The sequence below is a fragment of the Falco peregrinus genome, chromosome 2, assembly GCF_023634155.1.
Source record: "Falco peregrinus isolate bFalPer1 chromosome 2, bFalPer1.pri, whole genome shotgun sequence".
NCBI lineage: Eukaryota > Metazoa > Chordata > Aves > Falconiformes > Falconidae > Falco > Falco peregrinus.
Genome location: NC_073722.1, coordinates 25,590,814 through 25,604,466, shown reverse-complemented (window position 1 = coordinate 25,604,466; position 13,653 = coordinate 25,590,814). Strand labels below are relative to the sequence as shown.

The 13,653-nt window shown below is 49.4% G+C and overlaps 2 protein-coding genes across 4 annotated transcripts in view; one reads left to right on the top strand and one right to left on the bottom strand.

Annotated features, from left to right (window-relative positions):
• G3BP2 (G3BP stress granule assembly factor 2) overlaps window positions 1-2,586 on the bottom strand; it is a 30,021-nt gene extending 27,435 nt beyond the window's left edge. The window contains exon 1 of one of the 2 annotated variants that reach the window (XM_055795706.1): window positions 2,371-2,586. The gene's annotated coding sequence lies outside the window, so the exon portion shown is untranslated. The remainder of the gene's footprint in view (window positions 1-2,370) is intronic. The other variant, XM_055795707.1, reaches the window with a different exon arrangement.
• A 2,979-nt stretch (window positions 2,587-5,565) lies between these two features.
• USO1 (USO1 vesicle transport factor) overlaps window positions 5,566-13,653 on the top strand; it is a 37,045-nt gene continuing 28,957 nt past the window's right edge. For both annotated transcript variants that reach the window (XM_055795303.1, XM_055795301.1), the window contains exons 1-4: window positions 5,566-5,721; window positions 6,156-6,242; window positions 6,363-6,427; window positions 12,969-13,048. In XM_055795303.1, coding sequence (XP_055651278.1) covers window positions 5,656-5,721; window positions 6,156-6,242; window positions 6,363-6,427; window positions 12,969-13,048 — 298 coding nt within the window. In that variant the 5' untranslated portion in view covers window positions 5,566-5,655. The remainder of the gene's footprint in view (window positions 5,722-6,155; window positions 6,243-6,362; window positions 6,428-12,968; window positions 13,049-13,653) is intronic.

Here is a 13,653-nt window from a genome sequence, read left to right as displayed (position 1 = left end):
TAGCTACTGTAATCAAAGGCACCACACGCTCTGGGGAAGTCGCTGCATCTTTCTCTGTCATCATCCAATGCCAGGCTCAGCGCCTTTCTCCTGGTACCTCATCAGATCTATTAGTCTGATATATTAACCTTTTCACACGTTCTTTGAGATGCAATGCAGTTCTTCAATTATCAAATACTCTCAAAAAGAATGAAATCCAGTGTCACAACTGCTACAGTAAGAAGGAAGACTCCAGTTCAACACTGCATTAAGATCCCATGTTTCCTCAGCACATTTTCAGCACCATAATATCTTCTTTAAGTGTAAGAATGGATGTATAATTTGAAACCTCAGTTCCACAAAGGAAAACATTTCACTCATAGGGGCACGGGCAGGTAAGTAGACTGGATGGTCAGCTCATGCTGTTTTCTCTGCAGTTTAAGGTAGCAATCACAGAAAAGATTTTGTCAATGAAAAAATCATCTGATGCAGGTCATTGCACATGATGAGCCCACATCTGCCTGCCAATTAGAACATTAGAAGAACATTTCAAATCATGAACCAAGATGACATCTCTTACACCCAAGCTACTAGAATCCACAACAGGAAGGAATCCTTAAGAATGAAAAGGCTTTCCTAGGGATGGTATGTAGGCATACTTATAATCACAATAAACACAGAATGACTCATTAATGATAAATTAACTCCAAAAGCTAAAGCAATACTGGCTTGTCAGTAACATCATCTTGGCTCAGAATGCAAGTTGACAAACTCAATACCCCACTCACAGTGCTATGGTAATACAGCTATGCTACCTTCAGGAACCTGGGTATACATAGCAGCACTTGCTCCATATTCCTTCACAGGAAGGCTGCCACACTGCACTGAGCAGGATGGCACGGCCTACACTGCAGAGTAACCATTTCCTCCATTTCTTGCTTAAGTTTGTCACCGATCTTCATTCTGCTACTACCCCTTCATTAAAAGTGGCCATATGAGAAATGAGAAAAAAACAAAAAACCCCACCCTGAGATATCTGAGACAGCAGAAAGTGCTTTATACACACACCCCCGCCCCCCAAAAAAAGCTTACTCAGAGAGGACATCTTTCATACTCCTCCATCCCATTACAGACCAAAGAATACTGGTGCTTGGCTTTACACATACACGTTGTGCAATAAGTAGTCTACCCGCACACAAACTAAGCAAGGAACAAAATAACTTACCCTATTTTTCAACAGCTCAAAAATGCCTTGGGTATCTTTACATTTCTTCCCGTAGCAAAGCAGAACACTTGCACACTGAGCTTGAAACGCCTAGAACATACAGAGGACTACAGAACTGCCAAACCAACATGGAAGGCCACAGTAACAAAACCTGCGTGACTGACTAAGCTTGAAATCAAACAACAATCTCGTCTTCTCTCATTATCTGCTGTGTTGGCTCTTTCACGCAGCAGCACTTGGCACCAACCTCAAGATCCAGGGTCACCCCACTAAGCAAGGGATGTAAAAGCTTTGTCGTGGGGTTGCCCCGGCGCACCCACACTGGATCTGCAATGACCTCTACTTCAGCCCTCCGAGGTTAAGGGGAGCAAAAGCCTGAGAACACACCGAGCTCAGCTCATTATAAACGAGAGCAGCTCAGAGAAGATCTACTCCTGGCATCGAAATCCGCAGAATAAAAGGTGCTCGCACCCACTTCAGCCATATTAGGTGTGAGAACAGAGCAGTCCAGGTTGCCGCCGGGGAAAGAGAAGCGGAGGAAGGCGAGGCCTGCGGAGCCGGCACATCTCCCAGCTGGAGATGCCGCCGCGGGTACCACCGTCAGGGAAGAGGGGGGCTCCCCGCGCCCAGGGTGGGAAGCCGAGGCGGCTCCTGCAGCACCAGCGAGGCCGAGACGGCGGCCCCGCACTCGCCAGCGGCCCAGCACCCCCGAGGCCGCCGGGAGGCGATGCAGGCGGCCGGGGGAGGGCGAGCGCAGGGCCGCACGCCGCAGCCAGCCCCGGGGATGACGGGGCTCGGGGCGCTCCGCCCGGCAGCGGCAGCCGAGCGAGGGGGCGCCTTTTCCCTGGCCTCCCCCCGCCGCCCGGGGCGCGGCGGAGAAGCCATCGCCGGCGGGCGACACGCCGCCAAGGTGACGGCGAACAAAAGCCCCCACCCCCCCTGCGCCCCGGCCCCGCCGCCCCCGCGCCGCACCGGGCGAGGAGCCGGGCCGGGAGCCAGCAGCCGGGCCCGGCTGCGCCGAGGCGGGGGCGGGCGGCGAAGGGCAAAGCCGGGCCCCGGGGCGCTGTCGCCCGGGGCGTGCGCGCCGCTCCCCTCAGCCCTGCCGGCCGTTAAGCGGGCCGCCACCCCCGCCGCCCCAGGGCCTAGCCCCGTTTCCCCCCACTCACCTAGGGAAAAAGTCTCGGTGCGCGGGGCCGGGGCACGTCCCCCCCTGGGCCTGGCTTGATGTCGGGCGCGGCGAACGTGGTCCCTCGGCGTGTCCCGCAGCGGGGGGCAGGACGGGGCGCGGCGGCAGCGATGTCACGGCTGAGCGGGGGAGGGGCGGGCCGCGGCTCCCGGGCGCGCGTGCCTGTGCGTGCGTGCGGGCGCGCCTGCGCGGAGGGAGAGAGCAGGCAGGGCCGCCAGGGGAGGGGCGAAGGGGGGCGCGCCTGCGCCGCCCGTATTGTCTGCGCTCTGCCCGCGCAGGGCGGGGCCGCGCCTCCGCCAATCGCCGCCGCCCTCCGCCGTGACGTACCCCGCAGCGCCCGTTTCCCGCCGAGCGCTGGCGGGGCGGGTGGTCGTTAGCGTGTGTGAGGGGAGGCCGTGGGCTCGGCCCAGCTCTGCGGGGCCTCTGGGGTGGGCGTGAGGGGCCCCTGTGCTCCTTGTTAATCTTGTGGCGTTCTCACGTACCGCGGAAGGTGTGTCTGTGTGGCCGGTTCTTACTGTGCTGTCAGCCCTGCCGTAGTTAGAGCCCAGGTGCCCGTCGCGGTGGCGCGGCCGGGTACTGGTGCGGAGGCTGGCTGGAAGCAAGTGCACCGGGGTGGGCCCGGTAGCCGCTGTCCTGACATCTCTCATTTCTCTGGCTCGGCGGCGTCTCAACGGGAGCACCGTTTTGCTTTTGGCGGACATCTCCGGCAGCCTACATAATACGGGGTGCAGTCAGCCTAGAGCTCTGCCCTTTTCTGTAGCTCAGTTAAAACTTCAGAGCTCTGCACTGAAACAGAGAAAACTTGTGAGTTATGTTGAGGTCTAAAATAATGATTGTAGGTTAAACATCAAATAACTCTTAGCCAGTGTGACAAAAGCTTGACCTTGGGGTGTATTAAGTCACCAAACCCTGTGTTTGGGAGGGGCTTTGCTAGCAGTTGGGGCCCATCAAATAGCTCTCTCGGGGGGGGGGGGGGCAAATCCCTTTCTTTCTTTGAGGCTGTGTATGTGAGGATGCAAGCACTGAAATACTATAATAAAGAACTCTGCTTTGTGTGAGAACCTGGCTTATGTTGTTTTTTTCTTCTTGATGTGGGCCAGAATCTCCTCATGCCTAACCTTACTGATTAGTTTTGCTGTGTGGCTGCCACTGAAAGGTAAGTACCTTGACCTGTCCTGGTTGGGAAGGAGGGGAGCCTTTCCTGACCTTGATGGTATCCAAAGCACTTTTACTTAAAAGAAGGATTTTTTTTCCTCCCCCCCCCCCCCCCCCCCCCCCCCCCCCCGCAAAAACCTGTTTTTCTGCTATCAGGCAATGAAGTGCAAGATAGCATCCCAGGAATTTACAGACTAGGACAGTTGTGTGTCAGCTGGCTCCAGCTCAATTTTGCCGAGCCAGCTTGCTGCTGGGAAGTGGGCAAGCAGCGTCAGCAATGCAAAGCCCCTCCAGGTCAGCGTGCTGTGCTAGGTCGCAGCATCGGGGAGGACAGTGAAGCCAACATCAGGCGTATGCTGTGACTGCAGCCTGGTTTTGCCCTGCTGTGGCTCATGAAACTGCTGATGCGGCTGTGCTGGCAGAAAAGCACCTGGTTGTTGTGTGAGTAAGCCTCAGTGAAGGTTTCCTTGTTGCCCAGGAAGGTAGAAGTGCTCTGGGACATGTGCTGAGGGATGTCTGTGCAGGGAAACAAGGGGTAATGGCAAAGGAAACCGTGGCCAGCCCTGAGGCTTCGGTGTGTTCCTAGTGGCACCTCAGAGAGCTCTGTGAGTTGCAGAGTAAGTTTGGGTTTTCTTGCCCGTTATGGAAAATGATGCCAGGTGGAATTCAGAGAGGAATGTAGGGCAGGTGAGAGATGAATTGCAGGTGTGTGTGTGTGAAATCACAGAAATGAGACTAGGTTGCCCTGCAGCTTCTTTTTACTAGGTTGGGGGGTTTGCTGCATCCAAAACCCTATGTAGCTCAAGGACTGGAGGTGCTCAGGGCTTCGCTTCTAATGTCACAAGGGATGAACAAAACTGCTTGATGAAAGCCCATTTTGTAATGACTGCTGTGATAGCTCATCTTTTTTAGACAAATGAATTGATTTTTAGTGTCTGTCTTTAGATGGGAGAGGAAGCTATTAGTTTTAGAATATGGAAAGAGTAAATGTTTGCTTTCAATTCTGTAATTTAAAATGTTGATTTAATTTCTCAGTTGATGGAGAAAATAAAATCCCCAAAGCTCTTAAATTGTGACGTGAGAGGCGTTTTCTCTCTGGAGTGAAACAAATTAGTTTGGTCCCGAGTAAGATGATCAGTTTCTTTCAATATTTGCAAATCAATATTTGCCATTGTTGCTAGAAAAGTTGCTGTAATTTGATAGGCAGAACCCCCCAAAATACTGCCATATTTTGGGAACCCATAAATCCTGTGGGTGACTACCAGGAGGGCCGCACCAGGCTGGGAGCTCACGTGCAGATGCGGCGTGGGAAGTGTTTGGAGGGCTGGTCCTTGGCTGTTGTTCCTCAGCAGGAATACAGAAAGTGCTGCAGTAGCATCCAGCAAGAGGAAATCAAGCATCTGAAAGAAATTGAACTACTTCGTGCCCTGCTTGTGGGCTGAAGTATCGTTGGTGTCTGGCTAAGCTGCTATTTCTCACTGAGCTGATTCTGGTTCTGAAAATGTGGTACTGTACCCAGCTACCACTGTCCTTTTCCATTATAAGCCAACAGTTTCTGAATTCCAGGCCTCATTGATTTGTTGTGGGCACGCAGACCCCGGAGATGTTGGGGGTGTGTGTGTAACTGGCTTACAGTGGATGGCTGGCTTTGGCGTTGAGGCAGGTTCATGCCTGCAGCCCCTGTGGATTACCCTGAGCAAACCCTTCTGGTTTGCACTTGCTTTTTTTTTTTTCCCCCTAGTGAAAAATGCAGGCCGAAGGTGGGCAGCGAGCCCTACTGGCGCAAAGCGTTGTCAGCTGGGAGCGAAGGCTGAGCTCCTTCCTGCGTTCCACTGTATTTGAGAAGCGTAAGGCGGCTGCCGGCACGGGCAGCAGGGCACCGAGCCATGCCGGGCCGGGCCGACCCGACCGAGCCGGGCGGCAGCGTTCGGGCTCGGCCGCGGCCCCGGCAGCCCCGCCCAGCCCCGCCCCCCCGCCGGCGGAGGCCACGTCGGCGCCACGTCGCGACGCAGGCGCGGCGCCCGCTTCCGTCGCGGGGGCGGCTGGCGGGGGCCGGGAGCGGCGGGGGCCGGGGGCGCGGGGCGAGCGGCGCTGGCCGCGCCGAGCCGCCATGAACTTCTTGCGGGGCGTTATGGGCGGCCCCAGCGCCGGGCCGCAGCCCTCCGGCGCCGAGACGGTGAGCGGGACAGGGCCGCAGCTCGGCGGGGCCTAGCGGTGGCCCCGGGTCCCTCGGCGGGGCAGGGCAGGGCCGGGCCGGGCCGGCGGCTTGTCCTCGGTGCCTCTCGGGTGACGGCTGCGAGGGGCCCCGGCGGGCCGGCCGGTGCCCTGAGGGGCCGGGAGCGCCCTGCCCGCCCGGCTCGGGGGCCGGGGGCAGCCGCGGGAGGCTCTCGCCGCCTCCCCGCCTGTGCCTGGGCCGCGCCAGGAGCCTTTGGGCCGCTCAGGTATTGCGGGCATACGGGGCCCGTTGCTGCTCCGAGGGACGGAGTCGCCGGCTGGCCGTGGGGAACCAGCGCTCTCCCGTGCGGTTACCGCCGCCGAGCTGTGATTTTTGGGGGCGTTTTGGAGTCGTGGCATGTTATCGTTCATCACCCGTGTCTTGTACGCTTCCAGATTCAGAAGCTGTGTGACCGAGTAGCTTCTTCCACATTACTGGATGACCGAAGGGATGCTGTGCGTGCTCTCAAATCGTTATCCAAGGTAAACACCGCGCTTCCTGTAGAGCTGCACGGCTCTTCGTCTTCTTTTGATGTGTTGCTTACAAAAACTGTGTTTGGATTTTGGCCTAGAGCATTAACTGTTCCCTTTCTCTCCAAACAGAAATACCGATTGGAGGTAGGCATACAGGCTATGGAACATCTCATCCATGTTCTTCAGACAGACCGGTAAGCACGTTGCTGACTTTGGCAGCTGCCTGCAGCTGATAACCCAACCCTTCTTTGCTGCTGAAACCAACAAACACAGACTTTGTTCTCTGTGCTAATAAAGCAAGGAGGGGAGTGGGGTTTCTAACAGCTCTTTTGTCACAGTGGCTTTTTATGATTGTAAACCTAATCAGACTGTAATCAGAGGTAAAAAGAGCAGAATTCCAGAAACTTGCATGAGGGATGGAAAGACCAGTTCTAGAGTGAAGGTGGTAGCACAGCATGTCTTAATGCTTTCTAGTGGTTGGTTTCCACTGCTCTGGAAAGGTAAATCCAAAATCACAGTATTAATTCAGTGCAGGGTTTGGAGTAACCCAAATCAACATGTTACCGGGCAAAAGGTGAACTAGACAGAATTAAGAGGAAACAAATGAAGTGAGCAAATGTGTGTTTTCTCAGATGTGTGTCATCAGATGGATTGGTAGAACGATTCCGTCATGGGGAGTAATGCATTTATATTGAAGGGTTCATGTAAATAGGAGAGCTGGACTCCATGGTTGCTGTTAAGACCGATGACATTAGTCTAAATACTTTACATGGACTAGAATTTACGTAACTAGCAATTCAAGTGTCTTTACTATCCATCTCCTTCTGCAATTAATTGCATTGCTGTACTTGATAGTACCCACATGTCGTGACTTCGATCCTGTTTACAGTGCTCTGATTTAAGCTTCAAGTACTGCGCATTCTTGGTGCTTCGGTATGGTCTTTTGGTCTGGATTTGAATGTAAAGCTGGTAAATTTAATATATATTAAAAAACAGTAATAAAGGCATACTTGGAATAATTACATGTGTGTACATGGGAAGCAGGAATGTGTCTTCTAATGTCAAGACAGGGAGGAACTAGAAAAGCAGCAGTTCAGTGTCTAGAAGGAGGCATTGTGCTTTGCTTACATATGTAGGACAAGAAACCCTTTGGTGCTCATCTGGAGGCTGCTGGGGGCCTCCCTTGCCTGGCCAGTTACACCGGCTGGAAGGGAAGGTTTGGGGCTGGTGTCTAGGCGAGTCCAGTGTATTCCATTCTGTTGGCTGGGTAGTTAAAAATGGATGTCTGGCCTGCATGCAGCTTGTGTGGTGCGAACAGTTAGAGGGAAGGTTATAGGAGTAACTGTCACTGACATGAAGGGGAAACCCTTCAGAAAAATTAGGTCAAGGAGGCTGCTTTCATCCACTTATCTGCTCTTGAGGGCAGATTTGAACTTTGAGAAGGGAGGCGGGGCTCTGCTGATCTCCTTTCCTTTGAGACTAACCCAGACCCTTCCGGGCAGGAGCTTGAGAGCTGTGCTTTTAGGGCTCCAGTTGTCCCTTTGGAATTTGTGTGTGCTGGGGGCTCTGTGCAGATGTCTTGTGTGACTTGGTCTGCAGTTCAAGAAACAGTAAATACATTTTTCTGGTTTTGGGGTTTTCCAGCTGAAAAAAAAAGCTGTCTTCCACAAATATTGACAGGCTGATTTCCTGTTGCATGTTTGTCAGTGGACCAGCACATCAGCTGTCCTCAGTGTTAGATGCTGTGGTTCATTTGAGAGATGTTTAGCTGTAGCCACTGTGTCTTGTGTAAGTTCAGGTACGTGTTACAGGTGGTGTGAGTGCACTGTTTGGTGTCAGTGGCTGTAGAGGTGAGGCTTTGGGGACTTGCAGTTGTAGGAATAGAAATCAAAGCCAGTTCATCTGAGTAACTGGTTGATAACTGAGTCACAGGCTCAGCTGTCCCCAGTGCTCGGGCTGACCAGCCTATTGGACTGAGAGGATGGTGGTGTGATGGAGGTCACTGCTGTTGTGCTGTCACTGCTGTTGCAGCGTGTGTATGTAGGTATGACCTTTGGACTTTTCCAGTGTCCACCTGAGGTGCCCTGAAGCTTTCTGCAGAAGTGGAAAATGCTGATTTCCTCCTTTATTTTTTTGCATTGTAGCTGCTTAAGATTATTTTTAATAAGTAGCAGCAATGCAACTTCAGAGAAAACAGGAGTCGGTGATTGACTCAAGTTGTCTTCTCACATGTCACTGTATTCATGTGAGTGATTCACATGTGCTGGTGCTGTACGTTGACTGTGTTGCTGTGGAGTTTAAGATTACAGGTGGTCTAACTTGATTAGAAATATGAAAGGACGAGGAAACCAGTATACTAAAATCAAAATGGTGGCTTTTGTTTTTCTCTGTAGCTTAGCTTTAGGGAGGTCTGCTTCTTCACTGATCCTAGGTTGGTCTGCAGATGGGTGACTGAGATCTTGAGGTGAAGCATTTTGGCCATGAAGATGCTGATGGTTGTTAGCTTATGGACTGGAGATGGTACGCTCCTATCTGTGTGTCATCTGGGATATATGCCTGTAGTTGCTGTGTTTTGTGGGAACATAATCCATGGGATTTTCCTCTTAGTTCCCAGCTGAGTAGAAGCAGGGCTTGTTTGGGCCATGTCAGGTGAGGCTTGATTGGCTCTCCAGCCTTTTCTGTAGGGATGGGATGTTTGGGTGGCATGACTTATGGGAGATGAGCCAGCAGCAGGAATGGGTCTCTAAATTTGCAGAACTTGAGTGTGTGATTGGAATGGATAGCTGATGTACACAGTACTGTAACATGAGAACAGTGACGTGCAAATGTGCTTTCCTATTATGTATTTACCAGAAATTAATGGAATAGTTTAAGATGCACAACTGTTCGATCTTCAGCATTTGTCTTGCTGGAATATGTAATAGCAATATGAAAAACTGAAGCAACTTTGCTGGTAGGAGTTGATTATTTCCTAATGCAAATAAGGCCATTGTGAAATCAGTATCTAATCAAAAAGTAATTTAGTTTTAAGACCTTCTCAGCCAAGTATCATAGCACAGCTCTTTTCTGAGAATTGTTAACTATTATTAGTGTAGTCCTTGAGTAAAAAGTAGCTGTCATTCACTGCCAGTTATCTCCTGGATTTGGTGAATCAATTGTTCCTTCCCTTGAAATTTGAAGTGATGAGCACAAGTACAGTGTCAGCTCTGCAGTAGTAATTCATTCTTTCCTTCCTTCCTTCCATTTGCAGCATGTTTACTTCCCTTGTAGTGAATCTTTTCTTCAGCTCTTTGCTTTATAAGGCATACTAATATTTTCTTAATTCTGAAGTTGTTAGTACAGGGTGAGAAGCATTTATAGCTTCATCTCCTGATTTTAGTAGGGAAGAGGCCTGTTTTGTGTGGCTGTGCTGAAATGGTTAGTGCTTCTTGTGCTCTGTTCTCAGTTCTGTCCTCAGATCTTATGCTGTTGCTTGGAATTATTTACAGGCTTTATACTGGAACAGAAACACACCACTTCTGTCTCTTACACAAAGACATCATTTCACTTGTTAAATGGTTTACTTAAAGATTGCTTTAAGCTCTAGCTCCTGCCTAAGTGCTTAAAACTTGTTCTATAGAAAACTGACTTTTCACTATTTTTTTACCTCTGTGTGCATCAGCCATCCCAGAACCTGATGACGCTCCTGAGTCAGCCTTTAATCTTACAGACTTCTGTACACACCAGTGTTCTTAGGCCATGTATTTATTTTGGAACATGAAGTAGGAACTGTGATCTACTAGAGGACTTTTCCTGACTTGCTGTCTAGATATTGCCACATCCCACCGGGGATTATTTTGAAAAAAATTTGGCATCAGCTGTAGGATGGGCCAGTACCACTTAACTGTTGGTGTGGCAGAAAGCACCAGAGCCAGAAGTCGGCTTGATCTTTACTGCTTTGGTTCTACTTATCTAACAAGGTTTTTAATTTCAACATGATGATTCTAATAATTTGAAGCCTAATACGAACCTAAGAATTTTTTTTTCCTTAAGGCACAAACCTCAATTATTTATGTGCTGTTAGTTCCAAATTTTTGAATTGTAATACACTTCTCATTAAAACTTTCTTAAGAGGAAATATAAATGTCATTACCCCTTTGATAACTTTTCCATGACTTGAGTTTTTAGGGGTAACAAAATGCCCTCCTTTCTAGGCATGCTGTGATTGATGACATGATAGAAACACTGTGCTTTTCCATGCTTTTCTTGACAATATAGATGATGCTTGTCTCTGTTCTGACGGTGAAATGCCGGAATTTTAGAAGAATAGGTAAAAGGATTTTTGAGGCGCCCTACCTGGGCAGGACAATACGTGGGTGCCTTAATTTCCATATGATTAGTCCCTGCTATTGTTTGTGAACCCATGGAGTGCTGCACTGACATCTGGGTTGAGTGCCACACAAAAGCACAACAAGCAGAGGCAAGATGCCCAGGGTGGCTTATGCTGGATTCTTGCATTGTCTAAAGTTCGCATCTTTTATGGATGCATGAGAGACAGGAAGTCTCTCTCTCGACTGATGTTCCACTACAGAGCAAAAGCTGCACAGCTTCAGTCTGAACAGAATAATCAATAAAATGTTGTAAATGTTGTATGTGGTGAACAGCACATTGATGGTAGCAGGGCAATGAACAGCAAAGACAGGATGCTGCTGTCCTAATTTTGTGATGTGTTCCTCTTTCAACATAAGAAACAAGGCCTGCTTTTACCACATCTACATAAAATTGGTCTTTTGTAGCTTCTGTGATTTCCTTAACAAAGGAAAGGATAAGCAAGGCTACAGCTTGCTTTTGTTTTGTTTTGGTTTTTAGTTCTCCAGGAATAGTATTTTCTGAGTGGTTTTCAGATGTGGAATTGTTTCACTTGCACAAAAAGGAAAGGATTGGCTTTGTAGTATCGTGTTGAAGAACTGCAATTGCAATGAATGGAAAACATAAGCAGGCTGGAAACCCGAGTATACCTGCTGAATGAGACTGTTTACACCAGGGGTCCTCAAACTACGGGCCCCCCAGGGTCCTCAATCTGGCCCCCGGTATTTACAGAACCCCCCTGACCACCTCCCCCCCCCCCCCCCCCCCCCCCCCCGCCGGGGGTTGGGGGGGGGAAACCAAGCAGCTGCAGATGGCTGCCCGCCGCTTCATCCGCGCGCCGGCCCCCTGCTTAAAAAGTTTGAGGACCCCTGGTTTACACGGACTGAAAGCTTCCTTTGCTTGCCTTGACTAACAGTTTGGCAGAGGAGGAGATAATTTTTTCCCCTTTTGCTTCCATTACAGCCCAGCTTAAAAGCAGGTGGTATGAGTTGAGTGACATGCTGAGGAGAAACCGATGTGTCCTGGGAGGGCATCAGCAGCACAAGGATTAAATTCAAAAACCAATGTGAAAGAACAAACTACACTGGCACTTGATGATTTCTACCTTTTGATTTAGTGTGAAAGTGGTAGAAAGGGAGGTGAGGTGTCACTTTGACAGCTCACTAAAGCCCTTGCATTAGTGGTACAAGAAATGCAGGTACAAATTGACCCGTTCTCTCTTCTCAAAGGTGGTGGATCACCTTGAGGCATCTCTAGTGTTCTTACTACTATAGGTCTGTCCTGTAGTGGTCTAGCAGAGATAGCTGGCTTCAGTTAAGGCTTGACTTTTAAGATTGCTGGTTAGGTTGTTTTTTAGGCCTCTGCTCTGAACTGGTCTAATAGCTTCTTAAAATGCAAATTTATCTTTGGTGTGGAGGCCTTATTTGTATGCCTTGGAGATCAGTGGAAGCAAATAAAAGCTTGAATGAAAGGTCTTGTTTTGGCAGTGTGCTCTTCTGATGCTTGGGCAAGACATGAAAATAGCTGTGAGGTGTGTCCTTCTGCTCAATGAGGTGCCTTCCTTTGTGATGTTAGGTTTTATTTTCCTTTGGTTCTTGACCAGCTGTGCTATCATACTTTGCTAGTTTTTGAGCAGCAAAGCAAGCAGCAGCAGTGGTTACATCCCCCTGCCAATCTCTTGCATTGTGTCTTTGTTGCAGGGCTTACAGGTTGTTGGGTCTTTGTAATGCAGAAATGGGTCTCACTTAAAACAGGGCTTAATAAGAGAAGAGTCTTCACATAAGCAGGTGAACTAATGTTTTGAGGTTGGATTGGCTGCCCAGCAGCTTCCCAGGGAAGCTTGGAGTTCAAAAACCCTTAATAACTGGGTGTAGTCAGAGTTGGTGACACAGAGGCTGGCCTGTTTGGCCAGAATCCACCGCTGTTGTCATTTCATTCACGGGGAGTGCAAGCTTTTGGCCCCTAGTTCTCACTGACAACGTAGTGGAGAGGGTCTTTCCTGGGATGGTGCTGAAGCTTGTTTGCAGCTTCCTTGGGTGACTTTCTGGGAAGGGTTCTGAAGCCATCCCAGAGACTTCTCCTGGTATACCTGAGGAGCAGGTTGGAAAGAGTGACTCTGAAAATGGAAGGCACGCTTATAGCAAAGCTTCCTGTGGTCCTCTGGAGTCACCAGACTTTCTGGATGTGGCCACCTGAGGAAATGGAACTGGGAAAAGGAGCTTGACTCCATTCAGGGACCAGACAGCTCATGGTTACATGGCATAACAACGTGTCTGTCAGCATCAGTCCTTCTCACTTGATCTAAAGGGAACTGCCTGTGCAGAAAAACAATGTTGTAAGAGTAGTTGGAAATAAGTTATTAAAGAAAAATGGTTCTTTCATTTGCAGTTCAGATTCTGAAATAATTGGCTATGCCTTGGACACTCTCTACAATGTAATATCGAATGACCTAGAAGAGGAGGAGCAAGGTAAGCACTTGGTAATCATAGTTGTATTAACTGTGGGGGTGCTTTCCTTGGTGGTTTTGTTCAAATTATAAACTGTAATACCTGTGATTTACTAATGCTGAGACAGACTTGCTTTGTTATTGTGTAGCTGTTACGACAGTGCTAAAAATCTCATTGTACAGAGCTTGCATTACAGTAGTACTGGATCTCTTACTAATTAAAAAATCTGTGTTCTGTGAACAGCAGCCAGGTTGGAGTGGGGTAATTAATTGTTTTTTCTAGTTTGTACATAAAGAATAGTGACTTTCTTTGCTATTGGGAAAGGACAGTTCTGGCTGTTACTGTCAAATGGGACACTGCTATCTGGTGATTGAACAAGGATATTGAGAGATAAAAATCTCAGGTACCTATTGTATAAGGTGGCTATATGTAAGTGTGAAAACCTTCTTTTCCAGCCCTGCTGTGCCATTTTACAAAGAGACTTGACCTGACCTTCCCAAGATAGATGCAGAGGTAGACAGCTGGGCTGTCCAACTCCCTGCCTCTTCTGCCTTTTTCTTTATAAAGGCCTTTCTTAATAGGCCATCAAAACTGGTCTCAAAGGCCACTAAAATGGTTGCTGCTCT